This window comes from Lissotriton vulgaris, chromosome 1_1, assembly GCF_964263255.1.
Source record: "Lissotriton vulgaris chromosome 1_1, aLisVul1.2, whole genome shotgun sequence".
Classification (NCBI taxonomy): Eukaryota; Metazoa; Chordata; class Amphibia; order Caudata; family Salamandridae; genus Lissotriton; species Lissotriton vulgaris.
Window position 1 is genome coordinate 1,979,104,579 of NC_141685.1, and position 15,743 is coordinate 1,979,120,321.

At 44.9% G+C, this 15,743-nt stretch overlaps 1 protein-coding gene across 2 annotated transcripts in view; it reads left to right on the plus strand.

Annotated features, from left to right (window-relative positions):
* Nucleotides 1-15,743, plus strand: part of PCLO (piccolo presynaptic cytomatrix protein) — a 1,259,786-nt gene that overhangs the window by 1,125,951 nt on the left and 118,092 nt on the right. For both annotated transcript variants that reach the window (XM_086919783.1, XM_086919788.1), the window contains exon 24: nucleotides 9,002-9,069. In XM_086919783.1, coding sequence (XP_086775909.1) covers nucleotides 9,002-9,069 — 68 coding nt within the window. The remainder of the gene's footprint in view (nucleotides 1-9,001; nucleotides 9,070-15,743) is intronic.

Genomic DNA, 15,743 nt, shown 5'->3' on the forward strand with positions numbered 1-15,743 from the left:
AAACTAAAGCATTACCAGGTTTGATAGTACAGGTCCTGCCCAGATTATTGACAACTAGAAAGGAGGATTGGGATGCAATCTCGTCCTGTAAACAGAAACATGATGAAGATACTAGCGACTTTTATTCAAGATTCGAGAAATGTTTTATTATCAATAGTGGCCTCCAGCCAAGTAGCGAGTCGTACCCACATCTTTTTGTATCAAAGTTAGTCGAGAATTCCCTACCGTTAGTTAAAAATAGAGTGTATAAAGTCGAGAGTACATGGCAAGCAAATACGCCATCCCAGATGTTACAAATGTTACAATATCACCAGAATAGAATTAGGGAAGAACAAGATCAGGAACAGAAGCGCATGAAAGACACGAAAATGAAAATGTTAGTAGCCCAGACGGTCCCATCCGACAGTCACAGGAAAGGTACGACCCAGACAAGTCACGCTGCAGCTCCTGTTAAAGGGACATGCAATTATTGCAAGCAGCCAGGTCACTACGTACACGAATGTGCAGTTCTGAAACATAACATAGCGACAGGTAAAACTAAAGAGAGACCGCATCCGCCTAGACAAGACCATAACCAGCATCAGTCTACGCAGAATACACAGCCCATGCATGCATCTGCACAGACAGCACAGACCGTAGCAGTACCACAGCCACAGCCCATTGCTGCAACTCAGCAAGTCTCACAACAGATGTACCAGTATGCCCAGTCTGCTTACCCCGAATATTCCCGATATACATGAAACAGCCTAGAGAGGGAAGGTGGCTTGCCTCTTATCGAGATTCCTGTAGATCAAGAAGGTCCTTATGTACACAGTCAAGTATTGGGGAAAGATAGAAAGTTTTTAATTGACACAGGGGCAAGTCGCACTACAATAAGTCATGACGAAGTTCCAGGGGCACCCCTCTCAGGCTCACAAAATGTTTCCCTTGGTTTTTCAGGACAACCTATTGTAAATGAAGTATCAGAACCAGTTCCCCTGGCTGTGGGTCCATTATCACGCGTTACAGACCTGTTACTAACAAAATCATGTCCGGAAAATCTGTTAGGAATTAAAACACTGAAGGCTCTAGGAGCTATAATATGCTGCTCCCCGGAGGGGGTTAGACTCTTTCTGCGGGATTTCAAGGGTCATTACGTCCTTCGTGAGTTTGACGTCAGATTGAAAAATGTACCTGATTACTTGTGGGCAAAAGGCCCAACTGATGTAGGATGTATGCACATTACACCATACCGCGTTACCCTCAAGGCAGGTGTTGTATTACCCAGAATCAGACAATACAAGTTACCACCCGATGCTGTAGCGGCTTTACTGAAAATCATTGAAGAGCTCATTGCCCAAGGAGTGGTCGTCGAGACCGACTCCAATATCTGTAACTCACCCATCATTCCGATTCTTAAACGTACTGATCCCAATGCACCGCCAGTATATCGGCTGGTGATTGATCTTCGAGAATTAAATAAATGCATCATCCCACAGTATCCTGTGGTCCCCGATATATCATCTCTCTTGACTGCTATTGATTCAGAAGCAACGTTCTTTACTGTAATTGATCTCAAGAACGCCTTCTTCAGCGTGCCTATTGATCCAGAGAGCCAATATCTCTTCGGATTCTGTTTAAATGGACGCAGTTTCAAATTTTCGCGCGCACCTCAAGGATTCACAGAAAGCCCCAGCATTTATAGTCAAGCACTGAAAAGACAACTAGATTGTATTCAAATGCCAGTTAACACCGCTTTACTACAATACGTCGATGATCTGCTGATCACCGCACGAAGTGAGCCCGAATGTGAAAAAGCATCACTGACAGTTTTACATTTCCTGGCCGACAAGGGACACAAGGTGTCTCCTTCAAAGCTACAATTCTGTGTTCAGCAAGTTGTGTACTTGGGTCACTTGCTGTCCAAAGTGGGGAGACAGCTCACTCCCGATCGCATTCAGTTAATTGTGAACATGCCGCAACCCAAGACACAAAAGGAAGTGCGGGCCTTCATAGGCCTCACCTCGTACTGCAGACAATGGATTCCCCAGTATGCATTTCTAGCTAAACCACTCATCCAGTTAACGACACAGGAGGCAGCGACTTCGACTGTCCTCCCTTGGACTCAGGAACACACACAAGCTTTTGAAGAATTAAAGAAAGTTTTATGCCAAGCACCAGTTTTAGCGACACCATGTTACAGCAAACCGTTTACACTTTTTGTTACAGAACGTGATGGCACAGCGTTGTCTGTCCTCACTCAAGACCAAGCAGGTTCACATAAGCCTTGTGCTTATTTTTCTAGTACATTGGATTCAGTAGCTCAAGCACTCCCTGCGTGCTTAAAGTCAGTAGCAGCAACAGCGTTAGCAATAAGACAAAGTGATTCAATTGTTTTAGGTCATCAGTTAACAGTTCAAGTACCACATTCTGTAGAGGTTTTGTTAAACAGAACCCAGACTCAACACTTAACTATAGCACGACTGACAGGTTATGAATTAACACTATTCCAGCCACACATAGAAATCAGACGTTGCAGCATCCTGAACCCAGCAACACTGTTACCTACAGTTATGACAGATCCAGCTCCGCATGATTGTATAGAAATAATTAATGCAGTAACTAAGCCTAGACGAGACTTAACAGATGTCCCATTGACAAATCCAGACCTGACACTTTATGTGGATGGTTCATGCATGAGAACAAGTACAGGAGAATTAGTGGCCGCGTACGCCGTGACCACTGAAACTGAAATTAAAGAAACACATCGTATTGACACACTGTCTGCTCAAGCGGCAGAGCTCATCGCTCTGACTCGAGCCTGTATTCTAGCCAAGAACAGAAATGTTAACATATACACAGATTCCCGCTATGCCTTCGGAGTTGTACACGACTTCGGAGTCCTCTGGCAAGAACGAGGTTTTCTGACTTCCCATGGGGCCAAGATACAACATGGCCCCCTCATTCAAGCACTATTAGAAGCCATACATTTGCCCTCGGGCATATCAGTCATGAAGTGTAAGGCACATACTAAAGTCACAGATTCCGTTTCCCAGGGTAACGACCTGGCAGACCAGACAGCAAAACATACAGCACTGACTCACACCCAGACTACTGATGTAACAAAGACAATAGTACAGACCCAGTGTATGGCAGTTAGAGATCCCGCCCTAGATGTAATTGATATCCAGACACATGCTACTTCAGAGGAGATAAAGAAATGGACTGAACTAGGAGGGATTCAGACAGATCAAGGTTGGGTGACGAAGGGAAAATCTATATGGTTTCTCCCCGACTCAATGGTTCAAGTCATGATAAATACAGCACATAGTCCTGCCCATCTTGGAGAGAAAGCCATGTTAGACAGTTTACAGAATCTCTGGTACAACAAACACTTACGAGCAGCAGCAAAACAGAAAGTGCGTACTTGCATGATCTGTTGTCAGTTCAATCCAGGTAAAAGCGTCCCTGTTGAGCAAGGTGGATTCCATCCTCCCGATCACCCTTTTGAAGTCCTCCAGATGGATTATATCCAGATGAATAGCTGTAGAGGATTTAAGTATGTCCTTGTAATTGTTTGTGCTCTGTCCCGCTGGACCGAAGCATACCCAGTCCCAGACTACACTGCTCCGACCACTGCCAGACAGTTGGTTCGTGAATTCTTCCCACGGTACGGTTTGCCCCGTGTCGTGTATTCAGATAACGGACAGCCGTTCTCGTCCGAGCTGATGAAACAAGTTTCCCTCTTGCTAGGATATCAGTGGAGGTTCCACTGTGTCCGACATCCCGAAGCAGCTGGCCTTGTAGAAAGGCATAATCAGACACTAAAAATCCGTCTTGCCAAGATCTGTCAGGAAAAAGGGGTCGACTGGATAGTCGCCCTGCCCGTGGCACTATTCTACATGAGAATGGTCGCCCACTCGAGATCAGGGCTATCCCCGTACGAAGTGGTCTTTGGCAGACCGCCGAATATGTGGGGGACGCCCGTTCCGAAAAAGATCACTGATATTGATTGTAACATGTTGACAGATTACCTTGCCTCCTTGATGTCTGCACTCCAATCATGTCGTTCACAGGTTGCCGCAGCCTTCCCTGACAACACCGATGTAAAGGCGCATGAGGTCCGTCCAGGGGACCTGGTACTCGTCCGGAATTTCGACCGGAAAAGTCCGCTGGAGCCCCGCTGGAAGTCTCCAAAGACCGTTCTGCTTACCACCAGGACCGCCGTGAAAATCGAGGGGAGAAAGGGGTGGGTCCACACGAGTCACATTAAACTATGCAATGAACTAAAGAACGGACTGAAACAGGACTCTGACTCGTCCACCCCCACCAAAGACTGTGTTGAAGCACAAGACGTTACTGTGCCTAAAAGAGAAAAGACTCCTCAAGAACTTTACCGTATGAAGCTTCGATCTAGCAAGTCAGACAGTTTAATTGTTTAAGTCCTCCCCTAGGTGAATCGGTTAAATAGTTTCTGACATGTATCCCCTAGATCGAGTTAGAGAGAGAGAGGAAAAGAGAAGAACATATTGCAAATCACTTCGTAGTCACTGCATAGTGACACTAATAATCATGTTTATTCTGAGTATTCTAATTATTATTGCCAGCATTCTGCTTCCTATGTACTGGCCTATTTTCAGGCGTGAACAATCTGCTTACAATGTTTCTGCTGAACACACTTTTAGTGAACTTCCCGCACATGAACTCTCTTACAGACTTGCGCTGCGCAACAATACATTCATTAGTATGTTACACCATTCCCATCAGACAAATAATGCTACAGACTGTTGGATATGTGGCCGACTCCCTCCCTACCAGAATTACAAGGGAGCTCTGCCTCTCTTTCCGTACCCATTCACTCACAATGGCTCCTGTGGAGCATGGTTTAAAATAATTAATTCTTTAGATCCTGATATTGCTGTTTTCGATGGGGGCTGGGTTTGGGGAAACTTGAACTTAGTCCTGCTCAACGTCTGTTATCCTGATAAAGAGGGACTTCCCACTCGAATAGGAACTGATCTAGAAAATGAAGTATATGGATTAGGTAATTACACAATTAGCCTTATGATCCTCACTGTTGAATCTGAAACTGCTCCAGTTCTGCCCCATATGTTAGTACTACCAGTCACAGGTGAATTATGTGTTAGCAAAAAAGGTTCAGTACACGTAGGTCATAGTAAATGCACTACTGTGGTCGAGTTCAGTGACCATGGTAAATCGTCCTTTAAAGCTATCAGTCATTCCTACTTTGTTTGTGGCCATACCGCATACATACGTTTGCCTCCAGATTGGGATGGTACCTGTTACATTGCATTCCTTCTGCCACCTGTTTTTCTAGCTCCCCCTGATTACCATAGAAATACGAATCTAGCACCGAATAGACCCAAAAGAGATATTCCCCTTGTCGACTACACAGAAACGGCATGGGAACAGTACACTGATTTCAATAAAGGATTCTTTTTCTTCCTAGGGCCTGTCCAAAACAGTAAATTAATACGCAGATTAACGAGAACACTCGAAGCAGTAGTGAACGAAACTGCCTCCGCTCTAGGTAACTTAACAGAGGAGCAGTCTGCTATACGGACTGTTGTCCTTCAAAATAGTCTTGTGATTGACGTCATCTTGGCAGATAGAGGTGGAGCCTGTAAGGTCATCGGGTCAAGTTGCTGTGTTTTCATTCCACAAAACGCACCATCTGTCTATCAAGCTATCACCCGTTTACATAAAATTGCAAATCAGATACATCAGAATCCAGGCACCTGGACTTGGTCCGGTTGGTTCTGGACTACGTTAACAGCTTGGGGATGGAAGATCTTATCCTTCCTAGGCATTGGCCTTGTTATAGTATTCAGTTGTTGCCTGTGCCTGCAGTGTGGGCCAGCGATATGTGGACTGTGTGCCACATCCTGCATTGAGCATTCCAGTTGCCTTTCAAACAGTCAAAGAAAGAAAGACGAACATATAATGTTACAAGAACAAACCGATCGATTTATGAGGATCGATATATCATGAAGGGTCCGTAGGGAACAAGGAGGGAATGAGGTAATATAAATTTTATGGTCATGTTGTGTTCCCTAGCGAGTACCCCACCGACTCCATGTACGAGTTAAAAGTGCATGTAACTTCCCTCCTGTACCAGCTATGAAGACGCAAATACATTTGCGTCCAACGTTAACTTGTCCTCTTTCAGACCCACCATGAATGGGTTTGATGGTCCGTTCCTAAGTATGCTATGCCAACGTCTTTTTGAAGTGTACTCCTACGTTTTTCAGCCTGGCTGAAAGTAGGCCCTGAATCTCTGCCACCGAGCCTCTTCTCTGGCTTCTGACTGCGAGGGCCTCTGCCCAAGCAGCCCCCATACCCGTGAACTCTGACTTACTTCTAGCGCGGCCCTCCGTGCTCAGCTCAGCCTGCTGCCTGCCAAGATTGACTATAACCTTCGAGTTATCTGTTTTCCTCCCCGAAGATACATTCCAGCCTGCTAGCTTCAGTAAACATCCTTCCTCAGCTACAGGGCTAAAGGGCCGACCTGTCTTTATGCAAGTAATTCATAGCCTCTGTTGCCATGCTTCCATGGAAGGCCCCATGCCCCCACGCTTCTCATACAGACACTCAGGCGCTTATACACGCACTCACAGCAAGTATAGAATAGCTTCTGCTCTAGAGACCTTTCTGCCCAGATAGCTTAGTTCCTAAACATCAGATATCAGATATGATAGAAGCACAAGTTGATCTGACATGCCAGACTTCTGTCTCTTTCCGTCAGTGTAAATGTCAAGTCCCCTGCACCCCGTCTATCACACGTCATGCAGCTGCGCGCGCATCCAAGCTTCCGATTTCTGCTGACATTGCAACATTCTGTTAGCACCACCCCTTGGTGCCACCCACTTGCGTCACCTATCAGTGACGTTTCTAGCACACACCCTAGTTCACGCCTAGTTTACGCCTCTTGATGATGTACTAGCACCACGTGTATACTGTTATCTTGTCTTCTCTCAGCTGTTACGCCTCTTACATTGAACATTATGATGTAAATCAAGTATATAAGCTATGTATTGTCAATAAACGACAGCGCGCTCATCTATCCCTTCTGACATCCTGTGTGGTGGTCAGAACATGATATCCTGATTCCTTTATGAGGAATAAAACCCTTAGAAACTCTTACACCACGGACTCTGTTTTCCTTCATTTCGATTGAGTTATTATTGATTAAGTACTTACCTGCATAGAAATTAAGAGAGTAAATTAATTATTTACATCAGGTTGCTCCTGTGTATGCAAGCTATTCCTCCCCCAACTTTTTCACTTCTGTCAAGTCTGATGATGTCGTAGATAGGTGGTACCAAAATGTCCAGAAGGGGTGAAGAGAATTCAGTAAGCCATGTCTCTGTTAGCACAATCAAGTCAAGCTCATGAGAGATGATGAGGTCGGCTACATCTACTGCGTGTCTAGCGGCCGATCTACAGTTCAAGAGGGTGCATTTGAGAAGGGGTGTCGTGAGAGAAGGGGTTGGATCGGGTGTGAATGTGATTCTTCTAAGGTTATTATCACTGATTCCTCTATTGCTGTGAGTGGCGGGTCTGTGTGGATTAGAGGTGATAGCCCTAATCGTGTGTGTGGTGGCGCTGAGGGAGATGTGAGGGGGATTATAGGAGAGTAAGAGGGAGCAAATATCTTTCTCCGAGAATGGGTTAGTGCATCGGATAGGGCGGGAAGGGAGGTTGGGGGATGGTATGGAGTTCCATGAGAGGCGATTGTGCTTGGGAATGTGTGAGATGTGAATAGAGGGGTAGTTTGATATAGCCTTGTGCGTCGATCTGACGTGCTTTGGTTGTCTAGCAATCATCTTTTTGACAGTGTGGAGTTCTTCTTTGATTTGTAGGAGTTCAGACATAAACCTATTGATACTGATACTTTCCATTGTGTGCGAGGTAGGTCCAGGAAGAGTAGTGGGTGATGTTGCATGGATGGGTGGAGGGGCAATTAGTGTGGGCACAATGGGTGATATGGATGGTTGTTGTTGGTAAATAGCAGTAGTGGGTGTAGCTGGGAGTGGACAGAGGATAGAAGGGGGGGTGCGTTCGGGGTCGGTGTGGAGGAGAGCCTATGTGTGCTAGTATTCGGTCTGTGTGGTGCAGCTGGGGTGTGATTGGGTGTGTTGGTGGATGGGGCGTAGGGGTTGGGTGGGAAGTGAGGGTTGATCTGAGGGGTGGTAGATAACGATGTGTTGGGGTGTGTCGGGGGAGAGGGTAATTTGGTAGGTAGGGGTGGGTGGGTGCGATGCCTGAGGAGGGTGCGGATGAGGTGGGCGGAGGGTGGATGATGTGTCTCTATTTATGATAGCTGTAATTCAGTCAAGCTTGTTGAAAGGACTTCAGTCAAGTTTTTTGAGAATCTAATGTAGGGTGTCTTTCGAGGAAGAAGAAATCAATCTATGAAACACCTATCTGTAGTTCAATTTTAACAGAACAACTAGCATTATCTGGCATAGTTCAACATTCTCTAGCAAAAAAAGTATCATTACAAGTAACTGGGGTGGTAGTGCCACAGGTGGCTGTGTTTTGAAAAGCTCACGTTGCCACTGTAGAAAACCCAGTTTGAGTTGTTATTTGCAGCCTTAAATCAATATATTTGCACAGCTAAGTAAGTTCCAGTTGTTGGGCAGTCAGTTTTGTGAAGTTACCAAGTGTTGATCCTTCTGATGGGCAACAGTGGTAGCAAGTAGTTCTTACCTATACAATATACATACCAGATACGAATGCGATTGACCATGTTGTATGTAGCTTAGAGTAATCAACTGGAGGTAGCTTTTGTCAAAGTGTTTTGGACATCAGATAATTTTAAATCTGAGCACGATGACTCTGCAGATAATGCAGTCTTTTCACTAGGGAAGCATCCAGCGACAATCCTCCTATGCAACTCGTATATTTGTCTATGATCCTTCTTAAGCTTGTAAGTCTAGTTTAAGCAGTCAAAATTATCAACACGCTAACCACTGTTTCTGTTTCTTTTTTACCACAGAGGGAAAATGAGCCAAAATGGTCAAGATCCAACATTGCAGCCGGGGGTTGCTATAACCGATACAGAAGGTACAATTAAAATCAGTGCTTACTTTCTCATTCTGTTTAGATCCAATTTTGGCATTTTTCTCAAACATATTCTTGCTTATAGTGTCAGTTATTTGAAAGGAGCACAACCAATGCAAACTTAGGCCCTGATTACGATGTTGGGCGGACTTGCATCCACCCGACACCATTGCGGGAAAGGAACTGCCGGACTATAGGTTGGTGGTTCCGCAATCCCAATTAGAATGCGGCCACACATAATGTAGTTGGAAATCTCCTTCATCCATTGGGAGCTTGTGCGGGGGACTGAAAAAGCCTTCAACACAAGCTCCCATTGAAAAATGTACGTTTGTAAACATCCCTGCACGGTGTATCAGGCATCTCACGGTGCCTGCCACACGTTGCAGGGATGTTGAGGGGCAACGATACGTGCCCCCATGGCAGTATTTGGTGGGCCAGGTGAGAAGAGACCCTGCTGAGGGCCCCCAATGTCGCTTTCCGACAGCCTTTCCATGTCGGAAAGGCCAAAATGGAATTGCTGTCGGAAACCAACATCGTTATCTCGATGGCTGAAATATCATCCTTAAGGGATTATGCTGCTTTTCCTTGAGCCCATCGGAACCACATCGGATTCCCCTGCAGGTTTAAACTCAGACCGCCTTCTTCCTAATACGGTGGTCGGACCTTATACTTACCATGTTAAGCAGAAAGCCTCCAACAGCTGGTCTGAGGCTTTCCGCCGGACATAGTAATCGGGCCCTTTATATTTTATTAAATAGTTTTAAACAGATATGTCTAATTACAAAAGATAAATAGAAATTCTATGATCGCTTCATTTCATTTCCAAATTGTGGGTACTTTCGTTCTCATGTATATTTCCACATTTTTTGTCCCTGTAACATCTTACGCTTCCCTTTGCAATCATCCAAGAAGGATTTTGAAATGGCCAGTCTGCCTGTTTGTTGATTAAAATAATGTTGTCATGTACTTAACGTTTTCAAAATTTCAATTAGAGGGTCTTTATTGATTTTCTTTTCTTTTCTTTAGCCTACTTTAAGCAGCAGTTTGCAGTAATGTAACATTGTTGGACTTGGCTCTTTTTGCAGGGTCATCCCTAAACTTTTTGCCTTTCTCCTATTCTATTTTTCTCTGACATGCTGTTGGTGGTTTTAGGCCTCTGCACACTTTAGCACTGCTGTCCAGTGTAAAGTGTGTGCGCTCTTTGTGTTAAATATGGTAAGGCTGGTCTACTGCTGTTTGGCCTATTTAATTTACCTGCCAGTCCCTTTTAAAGTGGTATCTCATATACCCAGGGCTGGTAAATTAAATGCTACTGGTGGGCTTGCAGTGCTGATTGCGCCACCCACCAAAGTAGCCTTCAAAACCTATCTCAGGCCTCTGTCATTGCAGGGCCTGTGCGCGAAGTGTCACTGCTGCTGTGATGTAGTACCTAAAGTGAGTGCCATGTCTGTGACCCCCCTTTTACTGCATGTCAGTCACCCCTAAGGTAGGCCCTAGCTAGCCCTATGGGTTGGGTGCATTCTGAGTAAAAGATAGGACATCCACCTTAAGTGTGTGATATGTCCTGGTGCTGACAAACAGCTTTTTTGGTTTCTCACTACTGTGGGGCTGTTCTCCCATAGGAATGCATTGGGGAGTCCCTGATAAGTGTTTCAGTGGTAATTCCTGATATAAGAGGAGCAGTGTGGTCAAGTTTGTTATATTTAGAATTGTAATATTAAATGCTGTGCAATGGTGTGCATCGATTTATAATGACTATTTGAGAAACACCACTTTTAAAAGTTGGCATTTCTGTGTGCTATGTGTCTGCCTGCCTGCTGTGAATTGCATGTCTGGCTTTTGAGTGACAGGGGCTGGGAGGTGTGTGTGGCTCCAGGAGGGGCAGGGTGAGTCAGCACTAGGCTGAATAGGACATCTACATTTGGAGTAGTGGGAGGAGTAATCCCCTGACCCTGAATAGGAGTGTGCCTGCCATGTACAATGCTGGCTCCACCCCCTGTGGTGTGTCTGATCACATAGCCCCCACCTGACAAAGGGGAAGAGGAGCTTGGAAAACAAAGTGCTCCAAATCCCCCCTGACGCAGTTGCATCTGGTTCCCCAAACCCTACACTGCAGACTAAGGAGAGAAGTGGTATTAATCTAGGGGCTGTGACCCCATGTTTTGATGTGCTTTTCTAGTGCTTACTTGGACTAGTGGCCGGCAGGCTGGCAGCCTACCAGGAGGAACCGCCACTGGGGATGGCCTTGCTGCCCTACAAGGCACCTGAGGGTCTGCTGGCCTTGGAGCCACTAGCGTGCTAGATTGCCTGTGATTTCTTTGCCCTGCTTTGTGCCCTCATCAAGCTCCAGGGCGAGAGGAGCATTTGTTTTCCTGCAGCGCTGAGCTGCACCGCCTAGGAGAGGGAATCCCCGGCATAGGGATTCCACCCCCTGCTGCTGATCCGAGTAGGATCCCACCCCAAGTATTTTCAGCGTCTTCAGAGCGGCAGCCCACCCCGCTTTATGCCTATCATCAAGGCGGGTGCCCACCCCATATTGCGGTGTATTTAAATCATGGAGCTGGTGCCCACCCGCGCTTGCCACAGGAAAAATCGGAGAAAAACCGCCGGCCACCGCCATCGGTGGTGAAACAGGAAGCCAGGCATCCTGAAAGCCTGATCGTGGGTGGGCCGTCCTGCGCGAACCGGGTGCCTCATCGAATTCCTGGGTCCCAGAATGGGGCCCAGGTGAATTGAGGAGAGTGCGACGGGTCAACGGGGCTCCCGTGAGCGTGAGGGAGCTCCACGTGCAGCCATAGTGTGGCTGGGCTCTCATGAGCAGAGAGAGCCCAGAGTGTTGCTGCCCTGGTGAGAGGAGACCGGCGAAGAGAAGCCAAAGATGAAGAGAGCCCTGCATGCTGAGTGAGAGATGGAAGGTATCGGAGCCAAGCCCCGGTGAGTGGGGCTTCTCCTTTGGAATTGTAGGAACCGATCGAGGGTTCCTAGGGCACCATAGTGCCAAGGCATTTCCCCAGCTGCCCCACCTGACAGTGGGCAGCTGCAACGTTTGGGAGCAATTTGGCAAGAAAGAGTCCCTGAGCAGGGCTCTCAGGGCACTGCGTGCCAGGGTTCATTTTTCTCCAGCTGCCCGCTTGACAGTGGGCAGCTGCATCGTGGGCCTATTTGTTAAAGAGCCCAGTGGGGCTTACAAGGCACAGTAGTGCCAGCACCCTTCTTTTCCTTAGGGGGCATTTTTAAGATGGAGTAAGGTACACTCCTGCCACACCCCAGCGCATCTTCTTCCTGTGTTTTTGCTGCATTGGCAGCCAAGCTCTGACATTGCTGGACAGTGTGCTTGGGGGTCAGTTTTATGTGGTAGGGAGCAGAGCTTTAATATGGTGCATAATGTTTTTATGCTTATGTGGATGCCTAATGTGGTTTCACAACGTGATTTATGCCTAATGTGATGCCTACCATGATTTATGCATAAGGTGTTTGATGGTGGTGTATGTATAATGTGTTCATGCTAATGAGGCCTATTGCTTAATGTGTTTATGCTTATGAGGTTTTAGCCTGATGTGTTTTATGCCTGACATAGTAATGCTGAGTTCATTATTGTACCAGTAGTTACTCTTTGTGTTTTGCATTTACTTACCTATTTTAATGGTTCTGACCGTGGCCCGATGGGCCTGATCCTGTATATAATCCCCTGTGAATATTGCCTAGTGCCAGTTGGCACAGTGTAAATGTTTGAATATGTTTCTAATGTGTTTTATGATAATACAAAGGCTATTTGTGATATAACCTTGTGTGGAGTTTCTTTTGCAGTGTGCCTAGTGTGTTGCTGCTATGTGTGTTGCGCAACGCTTTACACATTGCCTTTGAGATAAGCCTGACTGCGTGTGCCAAGCTACCAAGGGGAGGAGCAGGGATTATCCTCAGTGTGTAACTCCCTTGCCCTGACAAGAGTGGTGTTTTCTGCCTGGCTTAGGTGCAAGCCCTAGCCAACTAGAAATCCCATTTCTAACACACATATAACATTCTGCTAGTATTGTGAATGAACTTTTTTAGGGGGCACAAGTCAAGTGTAGAAAACCCATATGAAATACTGGTAGAAAATACCTTGTGCTGAGACTTTTTTTGTGCAAAGCAGTCTTCATTGTGTGAACATTGTGGAAACTTGTGTCATGTGAACTTTTGGAAATTTCATTCAAAGCAAAATGTTTAAATTTAACCTCCAAATAATATTTCACCTGGGACTACTGTTAGGGTATTTTTTGTAAGCATTGATTATATTTGTCCTGTCTTAAGTTTGTTACAGAATTTGTATGCTGTGTATACCTGACATTTTGACCCTGAAGTAGGTAACTGAAATTCATCTTCCTATACATTTTCCTCCATTTGCAGGACCATGTAGGGCCATTCATTAGAGGGGTGATGTAGACACACTGATTTAGAATTAGCATGCGAATTACAACTCCTCATCATAGTAGTTTCTTCCTTTTTTCCATTTTGTTGTCAAACTGATTCCAAAATGTTGCATAAGAATGAATAAAAGAATGTCGGGCATATTACCAAGCAATAGCGATAATTATTGCTATTGCTTGGTTAGAGACAAAAATTTACCGCTAAGCTGCGGCGATTTTTATCGCAAATAAACCTTGGTATTACCAAGGTTTATCGCAAATGCGATAAAAATCGGCCGCAATGCATGAATATCACTGACTTTTCAGCGATATTCATGCATTGCGGCCGATAATGCTCTTAGCCATGTTATCCACCTCCCATTGAATAGCATGGCTAAGAACTGCTCAGGGCAGATGTTAGCTTTTGGAGATATTCGCGCTTAGCGCGAATATCTCCAAAAGTTGGTAATACCAAAAGTTGGTAATAGGAGATGTCGCTAACATCTTGGCACGCCCACTTTGCATGTCATTAGTGATAAATATCACTGACATGCAAAGTGGGGCCCAAGATGGTCGCTATCTCCTACTAGCTGTCGCTAACTGGTGTTAGCGACAGCTAGGTAATAGGGAGATCATTTTATCTCCGATTTCTTGGCTTTTAAAGCCCAAAAATCGGAGATAAACCCCCTTGATAATATGCCCCGATGTCCGGTGACAAATGTAGTGCAATACTGTTCTATATCCCTTTTCGCCCTATATATTTGGTATGGTCTTGAGCAGTTGAAATTGTGCTTGAAATAAATCTCAATGGCTAAAGAATTGCTTTGTTTTTTTTCCAATCGTTCCCTTGTTAAGATGAGATTGTTGTTTCGCTTCCTAGTTTTAAGTTAGCTTTTTGTCATTTTTTGCAATTGAAGCAGTTCGAGAAGGAACCCTACCAGTGCCCTGGGTGCAGACTTGGGTTGTGGTGTTAGAGTGGTATGTTTTCTTTGTCCTTTGAGGCTAGAAAAATAATGACATTGAATAAATGACCGTACAAGCACATAATTGGTATGATGTAATTAACTATGTTTGTCCTTGGAAGTAAGTGTACCTGTTACTTGAGGTTGATACACAAATTGTGGTCCATCCTAAAGAGAAAGAGAGAGAAGACAGTTTGAGTTGTCTGAAATTTTTAGAAATTCTGAAAGATTTTCTTTACAGATTTCAAGTAAAAGTAATCTATCTTGACCTTCCGAGTTAGACTTTGACACGTTCTCTTGTTTTAAAGACTTGGTAATCACTCATACTCCTTTGAGTGACCACAAAATTATTAAATTAACTGTCTCATTAATACCCCCTGAATCTGACCGCTGGTCCCTAAAGAACAAAGGCTTTTCCATTAATCGCCACTCTGGTAGATGTTACTGGGGTTCCAGTCATAATAAGGATGTACAAAACATCCTCACCCAATTCTTAAATGAACTCGATTCTTGGCAAGGTAGGGAATTCATGTTCCTGGAAACGCTCATCCAGAAAGTAACTGAAATGGCCAGGAGTAAAGGAAAGTATAAAAATAAATATTTTTCTCCTAGTCCTTTATTAAGGTTAAATAAAGAGATTAATAAACTTGTTAGGATGCAATACCTTAATAGATCAGGGGAGATTGGGTTACAGTTAGCTCTGTTAAAGAGAAGGAGGGTGAGATTGAGAGCCAAGGTAAAAAGAGTCAAAGAAGATACTTTATGGATCAATCTAAGAGAGGCATCCACGTGTAAAAACTCTAGAGATTTTTGGTCCATAATAAGACAAGGATGTGGATCTGTAAAAACGTCCACTCCTACTGTTATTACTGAAGATGTCTGGACCCAATTTGTGACCACCTTATATGCGTCCAATGATGCAGGGGGTGACGCATGGGCTCCAGACCGTAATATTGATTCTAAAATGGAACTCCCCACTGAGTATTCCATAGCTACCGCAATCAAGAGCATGCGCTCTTCCGGGGCTATGGGACCGGATGAATTGCCAATGTCTATAATCAAGCAAGACGTAACCACTTGGAGCAGGATTCTTCTTCCAGTGTTTCAGGCGTGTTTCAAAACTCGAACAGTTCCCGACTCTTGGCGGGGAAGTATCCTGATCCCAATTTTTAAAAAAGGAGACCGTGATAATCCCTCTAATTATCGCCTAATTGCTTTATTAGATACGATAGGGAAAATTTTTGCTAAACTTTTATTAGTATTAATAACAGAGTGGGCATTTTTAAATAATATTATACCTAGGGAACAGACAGGCTTTCGTAAAGAGCAT